Raw genomic sequence first — 27,588 nt, 5'->3', positions numbered from 1 at the left:
TTTTCACAATACGTGTTGTTTACATGCAGATGTTGAATGCGGCGTTTTGGAGAAATCCGAATGTCAAAATAAACCATGCAAACCTGGATTTGAATGCATTGACCGTCCAACTGGTTACCAATGTGTCTGTCCTAAGGGAAAAGATTGTGGTCATGATTGTACTGGAAGAAAATGTCATATAAGTAAGTTGTTTATGCATGGGGCTAATTTATATGGTATTTTGGGTAATTCTGGGTGGGTGAAAGAGTTTACCTCCAGGACTCTGCATGATGAAATAACGTCAAGGGGGATGGTAGAAAGGTTGCATGTACAGGTTTCAATAAGAAATTCAAGAGATGCACGTTATTAAAAAAAGATGTTTTATGCACGTTATTAAAAAAAGATGTTTTATCCAACCTAACTATCGTATCATTTTTAAGATGCTATGACATTCAATGGCAACAGTTACGTCCGCTACAAGCTTCATGATAAAAAGGCAAAAATTTTATCATTTTCCGTTTCTCTGCGAACAACGAAACCTTCTGGTACAATATTTTCAGTGAGAGGAGCTCACGACTATTTCATTCTTGAGGTACAGTCCACTGCATCATATTTTATTCATATTTTTATTTTCTGAATCACTTCTCACATGACTTGTGCTATGCGAAGTTCATCAAAAGAATTAGTTATTAAATGATGTAATCTAATATATGTACTGTATATCAACCAATTCAGATTGTCCATGGGAAGATTCGTGCTCGTTTTGACTATGGTAGTGGTGAAGGAGAGGTGATTGTTGATGGCAAGACAAATGATGGAAAATGGCATGAAGTTGAAATGAAAAGAAAAGAGAGATATGTTCGTCTCACTTTAGATTCTGGGGAACCTGTAACAACTGTTGCATCTGGTTCAATGAGTTTCCTGAATGTTGATATAAATAATATAATCATTGGTGGAGAATCGGCTCAAAAATCAAAAAGAAGTGCAAACAGTGAGTAGCTTGTCGTTTTACACAGGGAACTATAAATTAGTTCTGAAATCTGAAGAAAGAGAAACTTTTGGTGGTTCTGATGACTTAAGTCACACTCTTTCCTATGTTTGAGTTGTTTTATTCAAGTATTCACATAAACATATTTTCTTCCCTAGCTGTTTTCAACGGCTTCTTCGGGTGCATGGAGAATCCTCGACTGAATGGTAATGATTTGTCATTAACAAGCAGCAATGGGGCAGCCACAGCTTCAGCAAAAGACGTAACAAACAACTGTTCTATTGACATCTGCCATCCTTCATTTTGCCATAATGATGGACAATGCAGAATGAAAGATGATGAACCTACATGTGAATGTAAACCTGGATTTAAGTCGCGTGACTGCAGTGAAGATGTTAATGAATGTGAATTACTTCCGTGTAAAAACAATGCAAGATGTATAAACACATTTGGTTCATTCAAATGTGACTGTAATAATAGCAATTTTAATGGATTGCGATGTGATAACCGTGTTGCTGCAGTAACCCATTCAGAACCGATGGGCACGAAAGAGTTCATTTATATCGGATCAGCCGTGTTTGTACTAATCCTCATTGCCGTGATTCTTGCCCTCGGATGTCGCTGTTATCATAAACGACGTCGAAAAGCAAAAGCTGCAAGACTAAATCATGAAAGACATGAACTAAAGATTAAAGAAACCGTTGATGAAATGCCTTCTTGTCCGCCGGTACCTCCTCCGCGAAGAGGGGATGTTGATGACCCCCCAACACGTTTGGGAAGTCGTAATCCATCTTGGGATTACGCAGATTTGCCTGAAATGCAACCTAAGAGGCTCAAAAAGTTCGCCGACTCTGGAGATTATCAAAAGTATGATGACTGCGGGGAATATTCAGGTACAAACGCTGTTCCTCAAGTCCCTAGGAGACCACGACAATACAACGACACTCAAGGTATCCCTGATGTTCCGAAGAAACCCACGCAGTACCGTTGTTCCAGGGCGTCATCACAAAGCTCTGTGCGTAGTCAAAGTTGTGAAGATTTTTCGGAAATTGGTGAAGAAGGTTTGGAAGTCATTCGACAGTGCACTAATGACATCGAGAAACTGTTTACGAAAACTGCGGACGTCGTGGATGATCTGTTAGGGACAAATTGTGCATCAACACCCTCTGACGATGACGAGGAATCCTTGAGTTCACAACTTGATGCACATGAACCATTCCATACGGGACATTTGGAGACATACAATGATGATGAAGTTGATTATTTTATTCCTGACAGTGATCAGCGAGATTCTGTGAGTACAAGTGATCATGAAGACGAGACATCAGCGATGTTAGAAAAAATACCGACCGTGAGACACTCTCGTGGGGAAACTTTTCTCCAAGAGTCACAATTATAATATAGTGAAATAAATGTTATAAATGCCTTCTTCGTGCCGTATTATATAGCTGATTTACGAAGAATAGAACTTGAAAATTGATACAAAGTCTGCTTAAAAGCCTGTTCCAAGTTCCAAATGGAAAGTTTTCGATTTATTGCACCGTTACCCGACGAAATAAAGATTTTCAGATCTTCGTCATGCTGAAGAAGGCATTTACTATTCTTTTTGTACATAATGAACGTTGTAAATATTTATAGCGTTTTTGTTTTGGAACTTTTAATCTATTTATTAACAGATATTTTAATGTTAGCGTGTAGCCGTTGCCTGTATCATATTTATGAACATACATCTTTTACTAATTAAGTTGCTCCACTATTTATCGTTGTAGCTTTTTTTTAAAAGTGAAAGGCCTGTAGAATTTTTGTAGTAAATTCAATATTTATTCAATTGATTTTGTACCACTTACGTTCAGTGCTTATTTTTTACGTCTTGTGTTATACTTATATTGCTTATTACACATTCCTTTTGTATGCCGTGCTGGCATTTAGCGAAAAGGATGTCGATCGGTCTGCCGGCTTAGGTAACAAAAAATCATTTGTCACAGAACACGACATTGCTGATTCAGTAAATAAATTTTCACTTGCATCTGTACGTAAAGAGCGAAGAAGGCAGCCCTGGGTTTGTAGCATTTTAGAAAAACTGAAAACGTTTGGGAATAGCACGGACTAAAAGTGTACAGATGTGCAACAAGGTTGAAAGTATTTTAAAAATTAATTTTTACCTGATGGGCAGTATACTAGTATCTTTGTCTTTTCACGCATTGCATATCTCTTCGGTCATAATCTTACTAACGTATTAAAAATGGATTTTGGGTCCCTGGCAGGAATCAAACACGCTGCACCGCGGGGAGGAAGGCCCTCACTTATCCTTTGGACAAAAAAGTATCGCATAAAATTCCGCGTGATGGGGTGTGTGAAATTGGCATTAAGTTCTGGTATCCCACCAATCAGGCTCGGCTGCTACGATTCGAAGAAATGCTCGTATTTGTGGATATTGTGAGTTGTTTATTGTGCTCCTCTTATCTGCAGTTCATTTTCGTGCTGGCTTTCTGTAATCACAGGATCGATAATTTTCGTTTTCTTGTATTACACTGGTACTATATGAAAAGCAACGAAAAACGGTACCGTGCGGGTGCGCGCGGCGCGGGCATAGTGTTAGGCGAGAAGACTAAGGGCAAGGCGAGAAGACTGGGGGCAACTAAATAGAAATTGCGGTGGACCACTAAGTGGACTTCTAACTGCAATGACACAATTTTTAAATATTAACTGTTTGGGTATAAATAATCTGCGAAAGAGTTTTAAAATTTGGAACCGCCAGGATTTGAAAGAAAAAAAGGGGAGGGGGTCAAGAAATGTGCGTTGGCCGGGAATCGAACCCGGATCTACTGCTTGGAAGGCAGCAATGCTAGCCTTTACACCACCAACGCCAGCTTGTAAAATTACGTTGATTTATTGTTTATAAGTATCGCATAAAATTCCGCGTGATGGGGTGTGTGAAATTGGCATTAAGTTCTGGTATCCCACCAATCAGGCTCGGCTGCTACGATTCGAAGAAATGCTCGTATTTGTGGATATTGTGAGTTGTTTATTGTGCTCCTCTTATCTGCAGTTCATTTTCGTGCTGGCTTTCTGTAATCACAGGATCGATAATTTTCGTTTTCTTGTATTACACTGGTACTATATGAAAAGCAACGAAAAACGGTACCGTGCGGGTGCGCGCGGCGCGGGCATAGTGTTAGGCGAGAAGACTAAGGGCAAGGCGAGAAGACTGGGGGCAACTAAATAGAAATTGCGGTGGACCACTAAGTGGACTTCTAACTGCAATGACACAATTTTTAAATATTAACTGTTTGGGTATAAATAATCTGCGAAAGAGTTTTAAAATTTGGAACCGCCAGGATTTGAAAGAAAAAAAGGGGAGGGGGTCAAGAAATGTGCGTTGGCCGGGAATCGAACCCGGATCTACTGCTTGGAAGGCAGCAATGCTAGCCTTTACACCACCAACGCCAGCTTGTAAAATTACGTTGATTTATTGTTTATAATGCTATAACTATTAGTCTTGGATAATACTGAACAACTCAAACTTAAATCATACGATTAATCATTCAATTTTTACCCAATTTTGGACAACATGCATTTCATGGCACGTGTCTAGCGTTGTTCCCAACATTACGAAGTTACGCACCTAAGCGCTTTGGAGATCACTATTTAATAATGAATTAACGATCTAATTGATATGATCAATATACGAGATTACGAGCACCTTCGAATCATGCTTCGAATCATCCCAGTGACCACGATCTTGCGGGAAACCTGGGAACGAGGATGTTATGCTACAGTCACCCGGGATGCTACGAGGCGGCGAGACCAATCACTGATGTACGAGGCACGAATTGCCTCCCAAGCGCTCTCATGCGTAATGCGTTCTCTCTCACGCCTTCCAAGTTCCAAAAGGGGCTCAGCAGGGAGTATGCCTGAGAACACGGGCAGGTTTTAGTTTTCAGATACGGCTTTAGCTACTAGCTAGTTATTGAAAAGGACGAATAGATAAGCATTTGATAAAATATCTACCTTTACCCGTTCACGAGTTATAATGCGTCTCCCATATACGTTACCTTCCCTGGGTATGAGGCGGTGAAGTATATTTGGCCATATAAGGCAATTGATAAATATTTGCCATTCTGTGATTGGTGAACTCTTTATGACGTTAAAGTTTGTCGATACATAAATATATATACTGTATATATTGCCTTTTACAGTTCACTTTATTTCAGACTGGTTGGTGCACGGTAAAGTTTTCAAAATTTTTCTATTGTCTTAGCAAGATGAATGGAATGAATCTTATACTTTCGTTACATTTCTTGTTTGTCTCTCTGTGCCACACCCTCCCGATGGTGATAAATGATGACGAACTGGCTGTTGAAGTGAACAACAGAGTGAATAAGGAAATCGACTTCGATCAAATGCTCCAAAAATACAACTTGACGTCTTTTCGAAGTCTTCTGAAGCAAGCCAAGTTATTTGAGAAGCTAAACGTTACAACCACGAGCTACACCGTATTTGCACCAACTAACAAAGCAATCATAAATGCAGCCAAAGGCGTACTTTCAAATACTACTCGTCTGTCTGAAATACTCCAGTACCACGTACATCTGGGTGCCTTCCCAACAAGCAGGATCGTACCAAATATGAAAGTAAAAACTCTACTTGGAGGTCAGCAGAAAATTAGGTTTGAAAGATACAATGGGGTGAGTTTGTACACATTGTGAACATATGTCAAACAAAGTGCACGCGTTTACTGTACGAGAAGAATACACTTATCTCCATCCTGCTGTTTTAATTGTAGACTTTTTGTTACTGTTGCCGTTAAGATTAATTTATTTTTTGCGTATGTCAAAATTTATATAGTAAGTCAAACTAATAGCATCTTGACAGCAATTTTTAATTTTGCCGATATTTTAAGTCGAAACATGAAATATTCTTTGCCCAGTTTAGCTTTCGATTTGCGTTCTGTACTGGACCGCATGCGTCGATTTCCAAGTATTTCAACTCATTTGCATCAAATACTAGGAAATATAGAGTCACGTGCCCAAGTTTCCGAATACAATGATGGCTTATAGCTATAATGATCTTGTAATATGAGAAGTAGGAGCGACCAATTCCAATATATAGACTATAGTATACCAGCATTTATGTATAGAAGAATAAGCATAACAGCCCAGAAATATTTTCGTTTTCGTGGCGCTCGGGCGTGTACGCGAGTCTTCTCGGTCTGTTATTATGTCATAATCATAATAATAAATAATAGACCGAGTAGACTCGCGTACACGCGCGAGCGCCACGAGGGAGAAGAGTTCTTCCTGTGCTTCGTCAGTTCGCCGTCAATGCTAAAATGCTATTACCGGTACAGAGAAAGAACAATGTAAATTTTAAGTTTCTCAAAACCTCGTTTACAGAGTTTAAATAGAGCTCCCTAACCAGTCAATTTCGTTTGGCCATAATGATTGATCATAGATAAATTGTATAATTATATATAGGCCTATTATGGATCATGTCAACCACTTGGTAGTGTTACCGATGCTACATATGACAATGGTATCCTAGATATCATGAATGGAGTTATGAATCCCCCAGAAGGAGACGTCTATGACATTTTAAGCAAAACCTCAACATTCTCAAGCTTTTTCAAGTATGTGAACCAAGGCAGTATTCAACAGATGTTTCGTAGTCCAGGTCCAATGACATGTGAGTATATCGTTCATATACCTATATATCCATCGAAAAACCAAAGGAAGTGCAGTTACTGTCGTTAATATGTTATGCGCACGAAATATTTTCTCATTGAACCCAGTCCTTAACCGCCACCCTTTCCTAACCAAAAATCCGTAACATAACGATATATCCGAAGGCGAAGTGCACATGCAATTAAAATAAAGGTAAGGGCCTCCACAGACTAGGTCTAGGGATTTAGCGGTCGGCAACTATTTGTGATCGACAACTAAAAAACGTAGTCTGTCGCGCACGTTGTTGCTAACTAAACTCTAAATTATTAGTTGTCGACAACTAAGCAGTTAAACAGTAAAAATAATATTCGCCGAAAGTTTCCATTGAACCCACTCAAGCAGGTGAAACATTTTGCTAAAATTAACCAGTGGCGTAGCCAGCCTGACAATTCGGTCATGACTAAATTTTCAGGCTGGCCACGCCCCTGAAATTAACTATTAACTGTTCCAATAATTTATTTCATTCAGTGCTGGTACCCAATGACGCTGCATTTGAAAAATTGTCATCAGATGTAAAAGAAAAGATGGATAGCAGCTTCAAGTTTCTACACGACGTTCTTGAATATCATTTACTGTTGGAAATATACTGTTTAGTCGGTTTTGAAACTGGGAAGATACAAACATACACAGGAGAAAGTATAAATGTGTCTGTAAGCGGAACAAAAGTGGTGTTTAACAGCAACTCAACAGTGATCCAAGCTGATATAATTGCATACAATGGAGTAATGCAAGTTATCGACACCGTCTTGATCCCGCCTCAGGCAGATTAACATTGAATTGACTATTGACGTGGTATTTTTTGTTATATGTAGGATCGTTTTCTAAAACATTCATTTGATTGAAGTTATTGATCTTAATTGACGAAAACTTCAGTGATTTCAATAAAGCAAGTCGCAGGGTTTTAGTGGTTTTTTAATGTTTCCGTTTTAATCGGTTAATTCAGTGTTCTTCTCAATATATAAGCCGCACTAAACTTGTCAGTTGTAATATTCAGTACCCGGTAAAAGCTATCAGGTCGACGTATTGTCAAAAGTGGCTTTGCTCTGATGCTACAAATGTTTGAACCTAAAATACTAAATAACTGACTGCATGATTGCAAAGAGTTGTGGGAGTTTTTTACTGTGATATCTATCCAGAATGCATGTAGTCTATATTGTCAAATATGGCCGAAAAGTACCGGGGATGAAGCTGTGGCTTCGTAGGCTGGGGTTCCTAAACGAAATCAATAAAAAGGGAAACACGATTGCACGTGTGAGCTGGAAAGAGTTGCATGTTGGTACTCATTAGTCATTACACCAAGTTTAACACCTGCACAACCATCTCATAATTAGTAAAATAATTGACGAAAGGAGAGTATGATCGTTGAATTGAAAAGGGTTGAAATGGTTACATGCATGAGCTCCGAAAAAGACCTGTTTACAACAACTTTGAGACTCAAATTTTAAACGTTTTTCAATTTTTCTGCTCAAACTCTAAATGACCACGTCTTTACATGTAAAGTTTACCTTTTTACGTTCATTTCTAAGTTTGTAACCGTTAACCCTAACCTCGTTGGTTGAGGACCTGATGTGTAGTTGTGGTTGGTAATTGGTACCCTTCCCCGCATGGGCAAACCGAAATGGCATTTTTTAACTTTTAAAATGATTTTTTTGAGACTCTAGATTGGATGCCAAATAGAGATGTGTCATCCTGTGACAGACTGACAACGATACTGTCGATACACTCATACATAATTTCGTGAGAAATCCCTATCACTTGATAAAAAATCTTTTAATCAACCAAACCTTTTTCAAGCTATAAAACAAGAAATAAAAAGTCCAAAATTGAGTTATTTGGATGCAAAAAAGCCACTCGCGGTTGATAGGTTACCAACCGCGAGTCCGATGCGCACCCATTTGTTACATATTACATGAAGTACTTCCGCAGCTAAATTTCCTTTGCCGCCATTTTATTATCTTTGCGATATTTCCATTTTAAAAGTGTACTTTGCAAAATTCGCTTCTTGAAAGGAAATTCTTTCAGATATTATGGAAGAAATACCAGTTGAATACAACATTATTATCGAAGCTCTAAATTGTGTTGTGCAAAACCAGCAGCAAGCATTAGAACAAGCTGGAGGTCAAGCGGCTTTTGAGTGTGTTGTAAACACGAGCGAACATGTCGTTCAACCGGCAGAGACGGGAGAAGAAGCTCCGCAACAAACCGTATTCCAATGCGTTGTCGATACCAGTGAGGGACAACAAGTTAGTTATGAAGTTTCAGGTATGATAACCGGTTAATAATCTCTGATATTTGTATAATTTTTGTAGGTCGTCGAAATTTTGTAGGACAACAGATCAGCTGAAATTTTAATAAAAACCTACAAAATACACGACATTTGACTTGAGCTGATGTTTGTTGCGCCTTTAAGACAAGAAATATCTGCGCCATGTGGACTTTTTTGGCGGGAAAACAGTTTTATACATTTAAAAAACAAAATAACAAATTTTAAAGCTGTTTTCAATTCATGAAGCAGGGAAAATTTTGCATTCACAATCCTACTGCAGCTGTGCCATATGTAACTAACAGGTATCTAGGTTTTGTAAATTAAGGACCAACAAAGAAATGAAAAATGAGCTATAGATACGTTTTGAAATATTGAAGAAAGAAAATTAAAATGTACAAATTACTTAGAGTTATGTAATATTATAAACCGTAGGAATGAACTAGAGAAAATTCACCCTAATTCACCCTTCGCCTTTGCCAAAATCAATATATATTTTTTTATCAATTGTTCTTAATAAAATCTGATGAACAAGGTGCTTATGCTAGTGCTTGCTTATAGATGCAACCATACCTTAAGCCAGGCGCACACTAGTGACAGTTACACACATTTTTAGCAAATCACTTACCAAATTCTGTTGCTACAGTTACTGTAAATAAAAAAAAACAAATAACAAAGTTCATAGTCATGAAACAGAGCCTTGTAAATAAATTTGCAGCTAGATATAGTATTGTATAAAATGATAAAGAGTAAATTGTTGTCAATGTAGTATTCCATCATCATTGAATGCTTCTTTTAAATATTTTTAATAATATAGGAGAATCAGGTGGACAAGAAGGCCAAGTTGACCAAACAACCTTCGCTTGTGTTGAAGCAGCTCAAACTTCTGAGCAGCAAGAACAAGTTGATTATGAAATGTTGCCAGTCTCTCAAGCACAACCTAAACAACCAAAAGAGAAGAAAGTTTTTAAATGTCAAGTTTGTGAGAAAATTTTTTCTCATACTGGTAAGTACACACAGGTCTTGTTTGAGTAGGACATGGTTAATGGGGCAATGAACTGATAATAAAATTATTGTGAGCTGATTAATTGGGTAACTGATGTCTTAATTGTTAGAACTCTAATAGTTGCTCTTTTTCCCTGTAGGTTCATTAAATCGTCATGCAAGAACTCATATTGAAGGAACGAAATTTGAATGTCCTGATTGCCCTAAATCCTTCACACAACTGGGGAATTTAATGAGACACAAGAGATCTCATACTGGAGATGCTCCATTCAAATGTTCGGTTTGTGAAAAGACTTTCCGTAGGTGAGTTATTATGTAATTTAAAGCTTTGATTTGTGACCTCGTACGTTTTGATGTGGGACCAGTCTCTATAATATGTGGTATTTAAACTTTGCAATGCTCGTATACTTAATGTTTCAGAATGGATATAATGAAGCTTCATGAGAAGACGCATTTAGACGTCAAGCCTCATCGTTGTGATGTCTGTGAGAAGAGCTTCACGCAACTAACCAACATGTTGAACCACAAGAAAACTCATGATAAAGAACCCGAGTTCAAATGCGAAGCATGCGGTGCAGGCTTTAAAAAGGAAACAACTCTCTTCAAACATTTGAAAGTTCACACCGGCGTAAAAGCCTTCATCTGTGACGTTTGTGAAAAATCCTTCGACTTACCGAGCTCTCTAAAGGTGCGTTTACCTTTACCGTTTTACCTAATATTCACTTGTTCATTCAGGCTTGTTATCCAATTTACTCGTGTTTTAACTGAAGAAGTTACATTTTTGGTATGGAATTCACACGGGGTCAGGAACAGGGGCTTAGCCAAGAATCCTACTTTACCCGTCGACTGGGTGGGGGCGCGGGGGGAAAAATCAAGCAAAAAAATTCGTTTGATCGAAAAATTTCACCTACATAATGGAGAACCGGCCTTGAGTTGCTGTGCAGTGAATTTTAGTGAGTTAGTCCACATAAAGAAAGTAATTAGAACAGGTGTTAACTGAGTTCTAGTTTAGAATCCATTCTGACGCTGGCTTAATGCGATATTGTGTATTGTAGGTTCACCAAAGAACACATACTGGAGAACGTCCTTATGAGTGTGATCAGTGTGACAGAAAATTTGCCCAATTAGGAAACATGAAAAGACATAAAAAAACACATTCCGGAGTGAAACCTTACCGATGCGAATTCTGTCAGAAGAATTTTAACCGGCCCGACCTTCTTAAAGTCCACGAAAAAACCCACTCAGAAAACGGCTTCCAGTGCGATCAATGTTCTGAGGTTTTTTCCGTTGCTAACGACTTCAAAGAGCACAAGAAGACCGTTCATCCACTCGCTGGAATTCCATGCGATGAATGTAACGAGGTCTTTTCAATGGCAAAAGAATTAAAAGCGCATAAAAAGAATGATCATCCGGAGACAAAATGTAAGGAATGTAAAGCAGAGTTTCCTGATCCGGAAGCCTTGGTGAAACACGCTCAAACGCACCTCAGAGAAAAACCTTACAAGTGTGCTATCTGTGAGAAGAGCTTTAGCGATCCAGAGGGACTTGTCCTTCATGTTACATCACACACGAAGTCGAAGAGTGGAAAGAAGGAACATCGTTGTGAAACTTGTGATAAGGTTTGTCAACAGGCTGAAGTAAATGAACGAAGCATCTTATTAAACAGCCAAAAATTTATTACTGGCTAAAACTGACCCTGTTTTACTTACTATATTGTAGGTGACCCTGTTTTACTTACTATATTGTAGGTGACCCTGTTTTACTTACTATAATGTTTTTATAAGTTATAACCGTTTTTTTAGGTGTTCGATCAAGTTGGCTCGTTGAAACAGCACATGCGCAAACACACCGGAGAGAAACCTTTTGCTTGCGATGTCTGCGGACGTTGTTTTAGTCAAGCTGGAAATATGCTTCGACATAAGAAGAGACATACTGATAACAAACCGTATAGTTGTAGTGTTTGTGTAAAGACATTTAGACGTTTAGATCACCTAAAGGCTCATGCAAAAATGCATTCCGATAAAGAGAATTCGACTATGGTGAATGGTGCAGAAAGTCAAATTGATGAAGCAGGTGAGGCTCCTGCCGGTGAAGCAAGTCAGATATCTGATTTTGAAGCAGGTCAGACTGCTGATGCTGAAGCAAGTCAGACTGATGGAGCTAAAACTGGCGAGTCCTATCGAACAAATGAATTCGACAACAACGAAGTGTGTGAAACAAGTGAAACTATTCATGCTGTTGAAACAAGTCAGACAGATGAAGCAAGCCAACCTAGCGAAACAATGACTATTGGTGAAGCAAGCAAATCTGCAGGTAAAACATGTCAGGTGGGTGAGATAAACCAACCTAACGAAATAAGTGAAGGTCAAACCTGTCCAGATGGTGAGTCAAGTCAACTGAGTGAAAGTGATGCGGAGATAAAGATTGAAGTCAATCAATCTTGTGAATGCAAAGATTCTGCGGAGGATAGTCATACCGATCAACTTGATCATATGAGCCAAACGAGTCTTATCAGTCAGTCAAGTCAAATTGAGGAAGTTATGGAAACTAATGAAGTTGGCGATATAACCCTAGATGCTGGAGTGGAGGAAAGTGCTGCTAACATTAGCGGGGGCAGTGAAACAAGCCCTACAGATGATACGCGTAAAACAACAGAAGATGACCAAACGCCTGACACGACCCAAATTGTTCTCGTAACCGAACTTCCCCAAGCCGCTCTTTATGCACAAACTGACCATCTTAGCCAGGCGATTCAAGTTGGCCCAACCGAAGCGATGGAGGATGTCGAAACGAGTCAGACTTCGACGATAATAGCTGAAGCCCTTGTTGGTTTAACCCAAGTCGGTCAGTCTCATAGGGAAACTGAGGGTGATTTCCAGGCCGTTGTAAGTCCCTTTAAGAACACCCCAAGAATTCTACGCAAAAAGCCTTATCCTTGCGCTCAGTGTGATAAATGGTTTGAGCAACCAAGTGCTTTGAAGCTTCATGAGAGGGTGCATACGGGAGAACGCCCGTATGAATGTCAGCAGTGTGATAAAAAGTTTGCGCAGCATGGTAATCTGGTGAGGCATGAGAGAACTCACAGTGGAGTTAAGCCGTTCAAGTGCCAATTGTGTGATATGACATTCAGCCGTAAAGATTTTTTGAAGGTCCACGAGAATAAATGTCATGCTGTAGAAGTGGACTCTATAACGGTTCAGACCATTGACTCATCCTCGGACACATCTTAAATATCATACATGTAGATTGTAGTGAAATGTTGTGTAGTGATGCTAATAATATAGAAACAGGTAGTTTTCTAGTTCTCTTTAGTGTGTGACATTCAATCAGGGTTGTATGGCCTGAATTTGATTCCGGGAAAGATCGTTAGATGGCGAGCTTGAGATTCCACTTCGAGTGCGGTTACAAAACTTTCATTTCGTCAACATATTGAATAAGTATCAATTACAAATTATGTTATTCGCACACCATGGTGGGTCGTACCCGTCAAATCTGACCCTCGCTAAAATCACAAGTCTCTCAATTTGCACATAAACATTCTTACGTTATTCATTGAATATATTACTATAGTGAGTGTATATTGATACACAAAAATATTTTAGTGGGAACCCGCTGAAAATTGTCTTTAAAATTTCTGTGCATGGTAACATATGGGTAACATCAGCATATAAAACCTATAAAAATTTTAGTTCGGTATATTTAATAGTGTTGTAATATGTATAGAATCATTTACTAAACATTTACCAAAAACACATGTAGAAGTTTCATGATTTTGTTAATATGCTATCTAGATTAGTCTATTATTTTGTGTAGCGAGCCGGGTGCTATGGAAACCCCGGGTTCCGACCTTCCGATAATAGGCTGCGGCCGTTCAGGCTGAAGATCAGCTATATCTCGGGAACATCAAGAGCTATTTGGTTTGGGGGAGTTTCAATTCATTCAGTGTTTGGAATGACGGTCAACACGAGATTGCAAACACGCTTTTTAACCGTGGGCGTAGCATTCAATGATTGTTCGAAAAAGTTCGTGAAGATACATTCTTCACCAGACCATAACGGTTTTTCACGCTACAGAACTACCTATTGCAGGATTGTCAATAACGGGTAAATTTGGTTTATATCCTAGAGGCAGAGCAGGCGGAATTGGATTGACAAATTGTGAATGTTCGTATAAATCCTCTTTCGCTATATTTGTGTTTTTTATGGCAGCATCGCTTTCAACTGATGTTGCCATGGGTTGACAGTCTTTTTCATTCGCACGCGAACGTAGTTTTGATGGGACCTGGGTCTGAAGGAAACTTGAATGGCCTAACTCGCTTTTACTGGAAGAAGGAATTGTTGAGTAAGAGGTTTGTACTTCCATATCTCTTTGCTCTTTTGTTTGCGAAGGTTTTTTCCTTGGTCCAGTGCTTACTCCAGCTTTTTCAAGCAACTGATCAACATGGTATTTCTCCTACAATTTTAGCATTAGAATTTAGATTATACCCTGAACGAAAATTTTACCAACTATTTAAAAATATTTTGTCGTAACCCAATAGTTGGGGGGAGGGGGGGGGGCTAGTGTGACGTTTTAAAAAAGTGACGTTTTACTGACATGATAGAAGTCACGGGCTATACCTTTTTATTATACTTTGTTTATTATTACTTACCCGACGCTCTGCTATTCTCACATGTGACGGGACGTCTGGGATAACCAGTGCAATGAGAAACTTCACAGCAAACACGATATGCTAAAAGTTAAACGAGGTTTTAATCTTTAACCAATTTAACGCCTAGATCTAAAAAATTCGGTGGAGCCGAACTTCATAAAAGTCATCGACATTTAATGGCTTTTATTGTCATTGCCAAATTGCATTGCTATCAGTTAATTAAAATGAAACCATCTCACCTCGAAACCAATGATCAACCACAGTCTGTTTCTGCTCGGAGCTTGCTCGGTGATAGTTTGAAGCAGAACGGTCGCATTTGTGGTGGAGTTATGTATCTCTTGAATAACCGTGACGTGCGTCAAGTCACCTTCCCAATTACGACCGTACTGTGATGTAAATGCCACTAAAAATGAGTTCGTCACAACTCCAACGACGTTTAAGAATTCCAGAATCGAATACCACATTCCTTATGTAGGAGATAAGATATTTGTCATATACTGCATGTGTTTTAATATCTCTTGCGCATACCTACTCCGCATCCTAGCTTATTGTCCCGTAGGACATTATGCTCATACTTTGGCCAAGGATTTGAGTTTCGACATTTTTGCACTTCGCTCGTTAGTCACTAGAATTGCTACCACGGAAAAATAGAAGAACACGAAAACCTGGCCAGCGCCGGTTAACAGCAAGCATGCGCAATATGTTATAATACACGCAGGCAGTTCATGCACAAACTTAAGATGCGCATCACGTGGAAAAACATGCAGTCATGCTGACTCATGCACTTACCAATATCTTCAGCTCTAAAAGCCACCGGACGTCTGTTTGTCCATAGTAACCTCCTTGCATCCAATCGCAAGTCAAACATATTGGTGACAAGGGCGATCAAGGGAGCTAGGGGAAATGCAGCTGCAAAAAGCTGCAGAAAGTATATAAAATAAGTCTTGGTAATATACATTGAGTTTTAGTTGCGTTTAAAACAAAAAAACTTTGAATAGACTCAATAATTCGAAGAAAAACGTCCTTCTATACAGATCCTGTGATACAGACGAAAATCCCCCATCTTGAAACAAGTCAGCATGCAAACAAGCTGACAATCACTATTTGTCCCAAGCTATCAATCAATTTATTATGTTTGGTGTGTTTGCTTTAACAAGCCTTGTATAGCCTAATATATATATTAGATCGTAGTACGACATTTCGGTAATATAATCCTGACATTAAAGCAAAATTTCATGGCATCTTTAAAAAATGAAATGTTACTTTTTCAGTTGTATATTTCAACATACCATCAAAAATCCATACTGTATCACTGGAAAACATAAAAGAGAAACGACCATGGTAGGCTATATGTGGTACTTCTCATGCACATGATAACCAATTGCACACTGCTACCACTTCCCGAAAGAATAATAGAATACAGTGCATGCTAACAACATACTAACTACACAAAATTATCTCGCAATTACCTTTTTCGCTATATTCTGAAAGTGTAAAATCTCCAAGTTCAGGTTTTTCTAACTCGCATTCAATGACATCTTCGATAGAAATTTCAAATGAGCTATGAACTTTCTGATTCTTACAACACCAGCAACATCCCCGTTTTACATGTCTGTGCCAGAATCGTTCAAGGCATCTGAGGACGAACGAGATTTTTGGAAACTGACAAAATCGAACAATTTTTAAGAACAATTTATGAAGAAAGGCAAACACGAAGGCACTTACGGCAAAAGATAATCAGTGCAAAACTTTGGTAGCGGTTTCATGATCATCAACATAGCAACTTGTAATGATAACATAGTCATACAGTCGTTATTTTCTCCGCAACTATCGCTGTACTCAGCACCTTTATTCAGGACACCATTTTCATTTGTGCTCTATGGTTGAAAAATTTCATTTTATCAGATGTCGTTTGTATATTACTTAGGCTGCACAACCACGGGTATTGTTCATTACTACAAGAACATGATGGGAACATCTAAAAATTGTACGAAGGAGAATACTCGATTTTAAGAGCTGAACTTTACAACAATAATTTATAATTTTCATTTGATTATACATGTTGTACGTCGTATATGAATTATCAGACGTAAAAATGGCATTGCTGAAACCTGGATGCTTTTTCCAGTTTTTCACAATCTTGGCTGATATTAGGGTATTTATTTTTGCACGTGGAAGGACTAGGGTCACATCACAAGAAGTTATGCACGACTAAAAGTCTACAATTTATACGTGAACACCAAGTCTTGATAGATGCTATGCAATGCATGTACTCAGTTGTCATGATATTTTGATACTGCACATATTAGTGGTCAGATGAAAAATTACATATTAAAAATAACATAAAAAGAATAAAAATTAGAAATTATGTATTACGAAAGGGTGTATAAGCTAGATACTCACCCCTCTAAAGAAGGCAATGTAGTATAATGAAGCGTATGAATTAACAAACTGGAATGCAAATAACTTTACGATGAGGGCATCATCATAAGAAGTTTGAGTGCGATGATTTTCTGTTTAAAATAGAAATAGAAATTCGTGCTCCGAATGTGGGTACTTTTGATCATTAAAATGTACCTAGATGAAAAAACATGAAATATCAATGCCTACCCCACTCGGTGAGAATAACTGCAAGGCGTTGATAGCACTAGAATGATTAAAATAAATCAATTACACAAGGCAATAGGCATCCGCAGGTAAATAAATGCAAGTATTTTAAAAGCATCACTACCTTCCCCATCACCATAATACAGATTGTATTTAAGAATGATGACGTCACACTCGCCAAAGTGGGGCCTATGGATCCTTTTCTGTCAAATAAATCGACCCGTGATATTACACGATAAATGATGATGCCAGCGGTTGCTGCTAAGACCAGGCATACCTAGATGATGGTATGAAAGTTTTTTCTTAATCACTAAAACTATATAAAAGATTACCTGTTATTCTGCTTGTATTTTTCTTACTTTAAAAATGAACTTACCATAAACAACAAAACGCTAAGAGATCCAAAAAGTTTCTTATATTTTTTCAGCAGAGGATAAACCCAGACATCTTTACCAGTAATTGGATCCTGTATATGAACACAAATTTTCCTTATATCGTGAACCTCGAAATTATCAATTTACGGTGGTGTGCGAGTGTCTATTTTTTCTTGTAACGATGGGTAAGCTACGTGGTCTAAAATTGCTTAAATTTTTCATGTTTCTAATTTTACTGAACATTCTTATTTAGATGTATAGAGAAACAAAATGGTCTGACAATTTAAACACGTACCACAACTTTAATAACGCTTCTTGCGGACTATTGTGAGACCAGTCAGCGGTAATATAATGCTCCATTCAGGGAAAAATACCCAGGTTATTCGCGTTTTGCGCAAAATTGAAAATTTATTTACCTTTTGTATTTTTGTTCCATAAAACTGTGGTCGATTTGGTTCCTATGAAAATGAAACAATATTCAAAATGTTATTAGAGAATGCTGACTAGTTACACCAGTTACAATGTCCCGCTGGCAGATATATTCTAGACTGCACTGATTTTGTATTTTATAGTATCACGCATGATACTCTGTTATCAATACCACACATACATTATGCGCATGTCTTCGAATATCGAAGCTGAGTTCATATTATGAGGGGTATATCAGACCCTCTGCAAAAGAACCTCACCATTCCTTATACAAACACAAGCATTGATAAAAGTATCGTGTTCCTCCTCTCCAGAGACGAGAAGAAGGAAAGGGGAAGAGATTAGTCTATCGATCTACGTGCATACCTGTTCTTCAAAATCACTCACATCCCACTGGTATGCTAATTCTGCGTTTTTGCGTTTCCAAAGTTCAAGAAATATTGTTCCTATGTATAAGATAGCAGCATATAGCACTTACATGGACCTTAAATGGCTTGAATGAGTAATGAACAAAAAAGTGAATGAATCATAATTTACCCCACAAGCAGGTTATAAGGGCAAAGAATGGTGTTGCGTCATTATCGAAAGAACCTCGCAACCATCCTTGCACAGTGTCACCAACGGATAATGTATCATTACTACTTTTGCGCTCTTCAATTCTGTAAAATTTGCAAGAATGCAATTTTAGAAAATCGTAGCAGAAACACTCGATTCGGGGTGATAGTGCTACTTACGCAGTAAAAGTAATTGTCTTAGCTCATAACATCAAAGAAAATATCCGAGATATTAACAAATACAATAGTAATACTATCACTTATATACACCACCTTAAGTTGATTTGAACGATGAAATTATAATATTATTATGAATATTTTAAGCCTTACGAACATTGTTTAGTATTGAACGTCAATGAATATAAAATTTAATTTAATTTTATAAATTTAAGATTTAGTAAGGATTTAATAAGGATTTTATAAGTAATAAATTCACTGTTTGTATGTAAGCTTACCTCCCTGCATTTTGGTGTTCTATTAATTCTAACGTTCTAAATAAGGATTAGTTTTAAATTAATGATTAGTAACATTAAATTATTATGTTATCTTGGATAATAGAACTTTATTAGTTGGTATGGGTTGAACTTTATTTTAAGAGCTTTAGTTTTTAAGTTTTATAATTTATTATTTTTGTCTTTATTTTTATTATTTTTGTCTTGATTTTATAAGAATAACGCATTCAGGGATATTGCGAATAGAGCTTTAATTTATGGAATATAACATTTTAAATGCACCGATTTTCGGGCAAGTGTTACATCATGAAGAATCAGAGAGTACCACATACGCATTTGTGAATCCCCATAAAGCCACAATTAAACCAATTATCATTGGAATCCACAAGGAACTGACCAGTAAACCTAAATAACAACAAATTACACTGTGCATTTCGAGTTTTCCATTACGTGCTATACCAAAAGCTTTTCTAGCTATATCTAGACACAGCTTACGTGCCATGATTGACAAACTGATTTCTGTCTACAAGATTCACGAATCACGTGTTACCTAACCAAGCGAAGTAAAGTGCAATCTGTTCTCCAAAATAATTCCTTATTTTCCAGAGTGGTTGGAACTTTTTCCATTTTAACCAGGTATCGTTAAGGTTCTTCCGCGGATCACTTTCTTTAACGTCACTCAAACTGGATAAAAAACTATTATTCCCTATGCTTTCTTCATCAGATATATCAGGATACATTGGATCCATTTTTGATGGTGCGTGGATACATAAGGCATCTGAATAGACACCGTGCATCAACATGTATGCCAGCCCTGTATTTATGTTTAAGTAAAGTAAAATTAGTAATTGAGTTCAGAGTAGATTAGAGTTGTTAAATATATAATACTTGTGCGAAAATATGGAACGTGTGGTTCACTGTCGTTCTTGTGGGTAGCCACTTTGAAAAACTTGTGAGAAGGACGCAGTCTGTTTACCTTGGTCACTCCTATGAACGTGCCAAGTATTCACATCCGTATTTTCTTTAAGATTTAAGTTTATGAGAATATGATATACCTGGAATTATATCAGTAATACAATTCAGTTTTGATCAATTGTGTTTCGGCATTTTTTATTTCAGACTCTCGACTTGGTTATACGTTGCAACCCTTTCAGTTTTTTTTATGTTATGCCGTGGCCGGGTCAGTACAATAGGTTACTAAGGCGTTTATTTTATGTGTTTGTTTGTACTGTAGTCTGTACAACTAAATCAAATTGTTAATAAATGCATTGTATCGTAATCTATAAACATAGGAATGAAGAATTCGTTCTTCTTTTACCCATAAATTTCTTTTGTAAACGATTCACTGCACAGAGTAGCACGTTCTGTGTGGTTTACCAGTGACTACTTACCAATAACGTTCGAAGTGACGGTCGAAAAAATGAATTAGGATCCTCAATGCCCTCGTAAATCTCTTTTTTGGAAGCGCAAAATAAGGCACTAACGAGATCAACTAAAGTATATGAAATACAATGGATGTTGTACAAAGGTGGATCATGTACTAATAAGGTACTACCACTAAGATGGATGCTGTACAAAAATGGATTCTATACTATGACTATACTTTACTAAGATGGATAATTGACTAATTTTGATGTGAAAATAAGCTGTCATTCAAATCTACCTTCATCATCTGTTTTGAATCTTTCCCAAAATCCTGGCAAAGGCCCACGGTCATATGGAGCTTCAAACTTCAATGAATAAAATGAAGTCATTTTGCTGGCATGATACGTACCACTGGGACAAATTTGTATGCCCCAATATATATTTTAAAGTGTGGGCACAAAATGTTTCTAATTAGTGCCCAAAAACCATTTATACCTGCAGGCTTTTTACCAGCTCAACTACTGATAACGCATCACAATTAATTATCAGTTGTTGAAATGACGTCCTTGGATTCCCTGACCTCAGCTATAATCATGTCTAACATGCACATTTATCATTGAAAATAGCATCATGAAAGAAGTTATTTGAGTTAAGGAGAGGCAAATTATCCTGTCATACTTACACCTGCCAGTGGCATTTTTAGGGAAACAGCCTCTGCTTCTTGACAAAGTCTTTCAAAAGAACAACTCATTACAACAAATGTCGTATTTCCTTTCTTCTTTCTTACAATTGTGACTCCTTCAAGTTCCACTTTCTTTTCAAACTTATTTCTTAGTTCATTTAAAACTTCATTACTCATCTCTTTGTGTTTATCATCATCACAAAAGACAAGCACATAGTCAATATGGTCAAGTGTGGCTAGGTTCTCCTTTGCTTGTGGTTTTATATTACTAACTGCAAGTGTGAGAGCAACTTTTCTCACATCCTCAGGTAAATCTGATTTTCTTTTCTGTTGCAAATCAAAATTATTATTTGCAGTTTCACTTTCCACAACATTCATGTATGATCCATTTACTGTGCTTGGAATACTGTTGGTTCTATGAACTAACAAATCATTCTCAACAAGAATTTCACTGTCAGTCTTTATTCTACTACCAATATCTCGTTTCTTTTTCCTTCTTTTTCGTTTATGTCCTTCTGAACTTGGTATTGAATGGTTAACAGCTCCAGAGGCTTCAAGAGGGGGTAAAATATCTCTTTTGTGAGTTGAGTACTCTTTTTCATTAGCTTTAAACATCTCCATATCAGGTCTCTAAACATTGACAAGTATGAAATATGATAACATGAAAAATAAATAGTTTTTTATAGAGAACATGACATAATTTTTGTCATTTTTTAGCATACATAAATATGGGGTACATGTGAATGTCAACAACTAACTTGAAATGGTGGGAAAATATTTGTAAGTGTCTATTTAAATATTTCGAATAATACAATTATAAAATTCCAGTCTAATGGCACAATTATTCTGTGAAGCGTTTTGGCTTATTGACCGACAAGGATCTACTTAAAATACACGTTTACATGCACAGATTTTTACAAAATTTATCACAAAAAGCGCATAGCATTTTCTGCATGTAAATAAATAAATAAAAATGTGTACAATTTAAATGACATATCATGCACGTTCTATCGTATAACTAAATGTTCGATAACTGTAATGTAAAAATAAATTTAAAAAAGTACAGATTATAATATATTAATATCGAATCTCTATAAAAACGTACCTTACAATCTCAAGTTTCAATGAAGTACAGGAAGATCTAAGCTTTTAATAAAAATATTATCGCCTAGGCAACGTTGATATTCACTTCCTCCACTTTGCCTTTGCGTGTGGCTGAATGATTTGCATAATGAATAATTCCAGTCAGCCTGGCTCACACCAGTTTTGATTCTTTAGCGAGCTATAAAATAGCTATAGCACATCAGCTAAGACCTTTTTATTTACTGCTTTTTTTATATTTTCGCACAAGAAACTAAATAATATAGAAACCTTCAACATAACCCCGCGACGGGTCACTGGCGCTGTAATTTCTTAGGCCATTATATAGTAAGGGTCTATGCCTATGAGGCCATAAAAATGAATAAATTTGAAGTCCTTTTTAATTTAACTAGCTTCACAAAACAGCTCCAGGTGGGAACTGGGAACTTTCTTATTTTGTTAGCATAGATTTCAAGGTGCCCATAATATAAAAGAGAAAAAAAAATCCTGAAAGTTCCACGGGGAAGGGTTATACTGATACGAAATACGAATCATACAAATGATACATTTTGAAAAAATTTAATTCAAAATTTTCGTCTTTGATTTCGATTCCCTTCCTGGAAGCTACAGAGGAAGATCTTTAGTTTGTGGCCCACTGCCTCCGCCCACGGTCGATTCCCCCCTCCCCCTCTTTGTTATTCGGTTTTCTGTGGCGTTGCGCCCCTGTATCAGTTCTGCATGTATAGAATCGCCTAGACAGTCTTACATAAACATCGATCCAGTATGCTATAGCATAAGTTGTATAGGACTTATATATACTGAATGATTCTTCGCAAGAACAAGACCGTGATCAGTCTGCAAACCATGTTTGGAATAATTTTTTAATTATATTTGATAATATATAGTGTATAAATATATAATCACTGCTTATATTTGTCCGTTTAGAGTAATGCTGAATCATGATTGACGCGGTCATTGATATAGTGACTAAGTTGGCTAACTACGCTTGCTTTTAATCATTTCTATTCGTTTACGCACTTGCGAAGTCTGTTGACGTTGTAAAGATTTATGACTAGTTACAACTTGATTTTTTCCTGTGACCGGTTGCGCAGGAGTGCTATTAACGTTAAATATAGTTAGTGTGAAAGCTAATCAATCACAATCCAGGATTTTGGCGTATCGTTCCAACTTGTTGAAACGTTGAAACATTCAATTAGAACGCAATTAAAACCCCAGTCACACAATACCGGAACACGGCAACGTCACGACATCAAAGAATTCACTGCTTATGCTTAGTTTTACACTTAAAGTTATGATAATATAAGAATGTACTCATGGAAAAATTATAGATGTAGAATGATTGCGAAGTGATTAAATTGATGTTGTGCCGATGCCACGCCCTCATTGTGTGATCGGAGCTAGAACTTTAATACAACCAGCCAAACCAAGTAATAATATATATCTGCCTCGTTGTAAAGGGCATTTTTACCTGGCATATAAAAGCGACTTTTCGCGTTATTTACTCAATATGTTAGGGGCATTTTAATTCTGTCGATAGTGTAAATGCTGACCGAGAAATAAACTAATTTACAAACATGTAATTAGCCACGGTAAAATTGTCAGAATTTAAATTGTGAGTAAAACGTTTCGTGGCTCAGTTTGACTCACTCTGAGATCTATTCTGCTTCAATTATTTTTACAAACACAGTGAGAGGCTACGACGTTTGGTATAGATCTGATTGAAGTAAATTTTCCCTGATCCATATAAAGAACATACAAATCTTGTAACTTCTTGGGCGCGCAACAGCCCGCATTGGCCAACACCTTGGATGAGAACTTTTTCAACGAGTTGAACGCTTCAATGATGGCTTGCGATAGAATTTGGACGATTGGGTCATTTCCAACAGGTACTAAATATGTTGAACCACAATAATGAGTATGAAATCCAAGTGGAGCAATGATGTTCTGGTATTTTGTGAGGTTCACATAGACCTTGTCACTGTGGCACGAGGATGGGAGATTATTTGTCTTCACTGATCTTTTTTGTCGCGGTCTTGCGGAACCAAGCTCGCTGTCAGCTTCTTCGTCCTTGACGGGTGATTGGACCTTATTATGACTGCGTATTCCGTTCAAGCTCATCATTTTTAGCGTAGTTTCCACATCATAGTTCTGGAAATCTATATTTTAAATAAACACCGTAAACTAAGGTACTTAGCTATATGCGTGCACATCGCTACGGCATAGTCAATACATGGTATGTATGCATATGGATTGGATTTGGTCTCTGATTGTTTTTAATTCGTAAATTATGCGCAAACTTCTTTGCCTAATATTGTTCTAAATTAACTGAATCTTGCATGAACAAGAATGATATGATCTCTTATGTTCCATAACATGCAATCACTTGATCATGATGAACGTTTAAGTGCACTATCATGCAGATTGCGAATGGACAAAAAAGTTTCCATGTGCTACCTCCCAAGTGATAACGATTCTGCTCTAGTTTGCCGGATATCGCACGGATGTGAAAATCGGAAGCTTTTTTGTTCAGATGATTATACTAAAATATTGACAAGCTTGGAAAAATTACGTAACACTTACTGTTGCATTCAGATCATTTTTAGGCAACAACACTTTCGTGCACAATCTTCCATTAATATAGTATATGAGCAATTTCGACCGCATATATATAGCTAACTAAACTCTCTGGCTTGATCTTTTCGCCGTGTTAACTGAACTCAGTGCAGAAAAAAGATTATAAAGTTTAATTTAGCTTAATTCACGACTACGTCTAACTTAGTAACTAGTAACGAAGTAAGTACATGCCACGTACTGTACCAGTTTAATTGAATAACTAAGTACATGCATCGATTGTCGGGGTTAGTTCATAGTAAAAGTACTAAACTCTTTCTTCAGATCCTGCCCTTTAAAAGAGGTTTTCAAAAAAGATTGCGTGCATCATTAAAAGGGCCTTTTCATCAGTGTAACATCAACCGTGATGAAACTAAAACAGATAGTTTATGACTTGGACTGATCATTTTCTCCATATTTTAACTTACCTTCCTCTGATTTATGTTTTGTAATCTTTCTCAGTAGTCTTGCCAATCGTTCTGGAACTATTAGCCTCCTTCCATCTTTTTTTTCCCAAGGGGCGGCAGTCGAAGTTAAACAACTCGAAATAATAATCAAACCCACAAAAAATAGCATAACACGGTGTTGATAAGATTTCATAGCTTGTGGTTCACTTACTGCGCTAAGACGATGCTGCTTACGATATTTACTATCCTGTAACGTGAATGATGACAATGCGACCAGTTACAATGACACTGTTAATTAGGCGATTTGCTCAATCTTTTATAGTATATTGGTGTCCAACGTGGTATTGAATTACTTCAAAATGAGGAAGTGAAATCTTAAGGTATCATTGATTGCTCTTAAATAATCACGGAAATAATTGCTAACGAAAAGCTGGGGTGGTAATTTACATGAACTTAGACCCTGCAAAGATTAAGTGGATCTTATCATTTGTCGCTTGAAGTTTCGTACAAGCCTAATACGATATTGTGATTGGAATTATGTGCATATATTATAGAATGGCAATGATACGAATAAATGTGCGACTGTTACCTTGGCTTCATGAAATATTGGACGGTAGCGTGGGAAGATGTTTTTATAAGTACAAGAGGGGATCAAAGGTAATGGAAGTTGAACCGAAACTTTCAAGGTATTTCCTGCACTTTTAACATCAAGTGGAATGATAAATTAATGATCAGGACGAAAATGAACGTTTATAGTTATAGCGCCCGTTTACTGTAAACTACACCCGTAATGGAACATAATTTAATTAACGAAATGAGTACCCACTTCAAAAATATTGAGTGCAAAAACAGCAGCTGATATCACATTTAATCACAAATACACTCATTTGAATGTTATACAATGCTTTCACAATATCACCTTTTTACTAAGACTGTTGCACGGGTCATCTGAAGTGACACATATGACGCACGCGCTGACTTGAAATACGTGGGCGACGAACTTGAAGAGGAGGGTGCAAGAGGGTCAGCTACATAGAAGAGGCCCAATTTAAAGGGTGCATGAAATTGCAGTTCGTTGATAAATCTGCCCAGTTACTGAAATTTATTCGGGCAATGTTTGTGAAATCATTCGTCTCCCCCTCCAAGGTCCACGGTCCACCAGTACCTGTTCAGTACAGTAGGAATAATCTAAATTGAAATATTTAGTTTGGTCTAAAAAGAGACAAGCAACGCCACTCGCAAGTCGCAATTTTGGAATATTGCCTTGATTGCATGGTTTAATCATGTTTCAGCTCTAAGAGTTACTGACCTACTTCAGTGATATTGCTGAAGTGTGCGTGGCTTTAAAACCGTAGAAAACTTTGGGATGAAGTGGGTAGGATGAGATGAGACATTTCTTGATTTCCGTTGGCAATTACTGCCAACGCACATCCGAACATTACATAACATAAATATCAGAGACGTTAATCATTCCAAGTGCCCCAGTTAAAGCGTCACCAACTGTTCAATTTCTTTCTCGTCAGTGCTATATCGTTTTTATGTTCGAGATATAAAATACGGCTATTGTGGTTGTTCACCAGCTGCATGCCTGAGACTGAAGTAAATACATTGCATGCCTGTAGAAAACAGACACGTTGTCCAATTCCAGCTGACAGTAAATTCAGGAAACCTGAAAGAAGACTAATAGTATTATCAACAAATAGTGCATGCAACTGAAATGACTATGAAAAGTGCGGCTCCAATGTTTTATGCATGTTTTTAATGTGTTTATTATACCCGTCACTATTTTATTTACTTTATGTACTCACAAGGCTCATGCAGATACAACGCATACCTTTTTAACTTTTTTTGTCAAACTCATTTTAGTTTTTCGTCTTACGTTTGTACATTTAAATTAGCCATCTCAATATCTTCTAGAGCCCCTAATATTTGATATGTGCATGACCAAGCATAATTCAAGTATATACTTAAGACAATTACGTAAGACCTATTCAGTTGATTTTTTTCTAAAATGATTATTAATTTGTTATGTACATTGTATTTATGTTTTAGGTAATAATCATAGTTATACTTATATATACTGTAATTATGTCTTGGGTAAAATTCTTTGGGCTGTGTATGAGCTTTTTATTTTAGTCGTTGTTAATAGTAATCAATATACGATTCTATACTGGAAAACCAACCGGACGTTTGTCTCATGAGGATAACTCAGTCTTCAGTTCAAACTAAATACATATGACATAGAAAATAACTGTTTAACTGATGCAATGCAATTTGGATTTGCAATGAATGTGTTGAACTAACTTCTAGAAGTATTTAAGGTCTGGCTATCGATCCTGTTAAAGCCTATGTGGTAAGATACAGACTACCGGTATGTATAGTTTGCACATATACATAGCCT

The 27,588-nt window shown here is 37.2% G+C and overlaps 4 protein-coding genes, 1 long non-coding RNA gene and 2 other non-coding genes across 8 annotated transcripts in view; 4 read left to right on the top strand and 3 right to left on the bottom strand.

The window, feature by feature from the left end:
* Window positions 1-2,804, top strand: part of LOC114526435 (protocadherin Fat 1-like) — a 31,654-nt gene extending 28,850 nt beyond the window's left edge. Inside the window, 4 exon segments of the mRNA XM_028548039.1 lie at window positions 30-182; window positions 420-571; window positions 715-970; window positions 1,126-2,804. Of these exon segments, the coding sequence (XP_028403840.1) occupies window positions 30-182; window positions 420-571; window positions 715-970; window positions 1,126-2,366 (1,802 nt within the window). The 3' untranslated portion in view covers window positions 2,367-2,804.
* A 958-nt stretch (window positions 2,805-3,762) lies between these two features.
* Trnag-ucc lies at window positions 3,763-3,834 on the bottom strand. The gene has a single exon. It is a non-coding gene; the product is annotated as a tRNA-Gly (tRNA).
* Window positions 3,835-4,342: 508 nt separating this feature from the next.
* On the bottom strand, window positions 4,343-4,414 carry Trnag-ucc. Its single transcript has one exon. It is a non-coding gene; the product is annotated as a tRNA-Gly (tRNA).
* Window positions 4,415-5,156: 742 nt separating this feature from the next.
* Window positions 5,157-7,801, top strand: LOC114526445 (periostin-like). Its single transcript, XM_028548050.1, has 3 exons — window positions 5,157-5,655; window positions 6,445-6,652; window positions 7,159-7,801. Exons 1-3 carry the CDS (start codon window positions 5,233-5,235, stop codon window positions 7,458-7,460), a joined length of 933 nt encoding a protein of 310 aa, XP_028403851.1. The 5' UTR covers window positions 5,157-5,232; the 3' UTR covers window positions 7,461-7,801.
* Window positions 7,802-8,636: 835 nt separating this feature from the next.
* On the top strand, window positions 8,637-13,676 carry LOC114524809 (zinc finger protein 28-like). The gene is made up of 6 exons (XM_028545999.1): window positions 8,637-8,952; window positions 9,771-9,959; window positions 10,099-10,261; window positions 10,379-10,646; window positions 11,014-11,577; window positions 11,761-13,676. The coding sequence occupies exons 1-6, from the start codon at window positions 8,718-8,720 to the stop codon at window positions 13,186-13,188; spliced, it is 2,847 nt and encodes a 948-aa protein (XP_028401800.1). The 5' UTR covers window positions 8,637-8,717; the 3' UTR covers window positions 13,189-13,676.
* Window positions 13,677-13,719: 43 nt separating this feature from the next.
* Window positions 13,720-22,253, bottom strand: LOC114524793 (anoctamin-4-like). Of its 2 annotated transcripts, XM_028545979.1 has the most exons (22): window positions 22,175-22,253; window positions 21,070-21,699; window positions 20,686-20,752; window positions 20,414-20,514; window positions 19,999-20,077; window positions 19,573-19,836; window positions 19,355-19,427; window positions 19,026-19,061; window positions 18,554-18,675; window positions 18,383-18,462; window positions 18,004-18,045; window positions 17,590-17,679; window positions 17,338-17,490; window positions 17,217-17,253; window positions 17,010-17,119; window positions 16,332-16,483; window positions 16,076-16,242; window positions 15,896-15,918; window positions 15,396-15,525; window positions 14,846-15,072; window positions 14,607-14,687; window positions 13,720-14,410 (listed from the first exon to the last, which is right to left on the bottom strand). In XM_028545979.1, the coding sequence occupies exons 2-22, from the start codon at window positions 21,688-21,690 to the stop codon at window positions 14,021-14,023; spliced, it is 3,045 nt and encodes a 1,014-aa protein (XP_028401780.1). In that variant the 5' UTR covers window positions 21,691-21,699; window positions 22,175-22,253; the 3' UTR covers window positions 13,720-14,020. The 2 variants fall into 2 exon arrangements, with proteins under 2 accessions (XP_028401780.1, XP_028401787.1); XM_028545986.1 differs by lacking the exon at window positions 19,026-19,061 and having other exon boundaries at window positions 13,722-14,410.
* Window positions 21,792-26,744, top strand: LOC114524819. The gene is made up of 4 exons (XR_003687127.1): window positions 21,792-21,849; window positions 23,858-24,056; window positions 25,510-25,567; window positions 25,742-26,744. It is a non-coding gene; the product is annotated as an uncharacterized LOC114524819 (long non-coding RNA).
* The last annotated feature ends 844 nt before the right edge of the window (window positions 26,745-27,588 follow it).

This window comes from Dendronephthya gigantea, unplaced genomic scaffold, assembly GCF_004324835.1.
Source record: "Dendronephthya gigantea isolate DGI-Jeju-01 unplaced genomic scaffold, DenGig_1.0 000001F, whole genome shotgun sequence".
Taxonomy (NCBI): Eukaryota; Metazoa; Cnidaria; class Anthozoa; order Malacalcyonacea; family Nephtheidae; genus Dendronephthya; species Dendronephthya gigantea.
Note: the sequence above shows the minus strand (reverse complement) of the source record. Positions and strands in the feature narration are given on the sequence as shown.

Coding starts and splice junctions, on each gene's coding strand:
- LOC114524809 (XM_028545999.1), top strand. CDS start 8,718: ATGGAAGAAATACCAGTTGAATACAACATTATTATCGAAGCTCTAAAT. Junction 9,960..10,098: donor GAAAATTTTTTCTCATACTG/GTAAGTACACAC, acceptor TTTTCCCTGTAG/GTTCATTAAATCGTCATGCA. Junction 10,647..11,013: donor ACTTACCGAGCTCTCTAAAG/GTGCGTTTACCT, acceptor TGTGTATTGTAG/GTTCACCAAAGAACACATAC.
- LOC114526445 (XM_028548050.1), top strand. CDS start 5,233: ATGAATGGAATGAATCTTATACTTTCGTTACATTTCTTGTTTGTCTCT. Junction 5,656..6,444: donor GGTTTGAAAGATACAATGGG/GTGAGTTTGTAC, acceptor AATTATATATAG/GCCTATTATGGATCATGTCA. Junction 6,653..7,158: donor TAGTCCAGGTCCAATGACAT/GTGAGTATATCG, acceptor TATTTCATTCAG/TGCTGGTACCCAATGACGCT.
- LOC114524793 (XM_028545979.1), bottom strand. CDS start 21,690: ATGGAGATGTTTAAAGCTAATGAAAAAGAGTACTCAACTCACAAAAGA. Junction 19,428..19,572: donor ACTTTACTTCGCTTGGTTAG/GTAACACGTGAT, acceptor GTTGTTATTTAG/GTTTACTGGTCAGTTCCTTG. Junction 16,484..17,009: donor ACATTGCCTTCTTTAGAGGG/GTGAGTATCTAG, acceptor TTTCAACCATAG/AGCACAAATGAAAATGGTGT.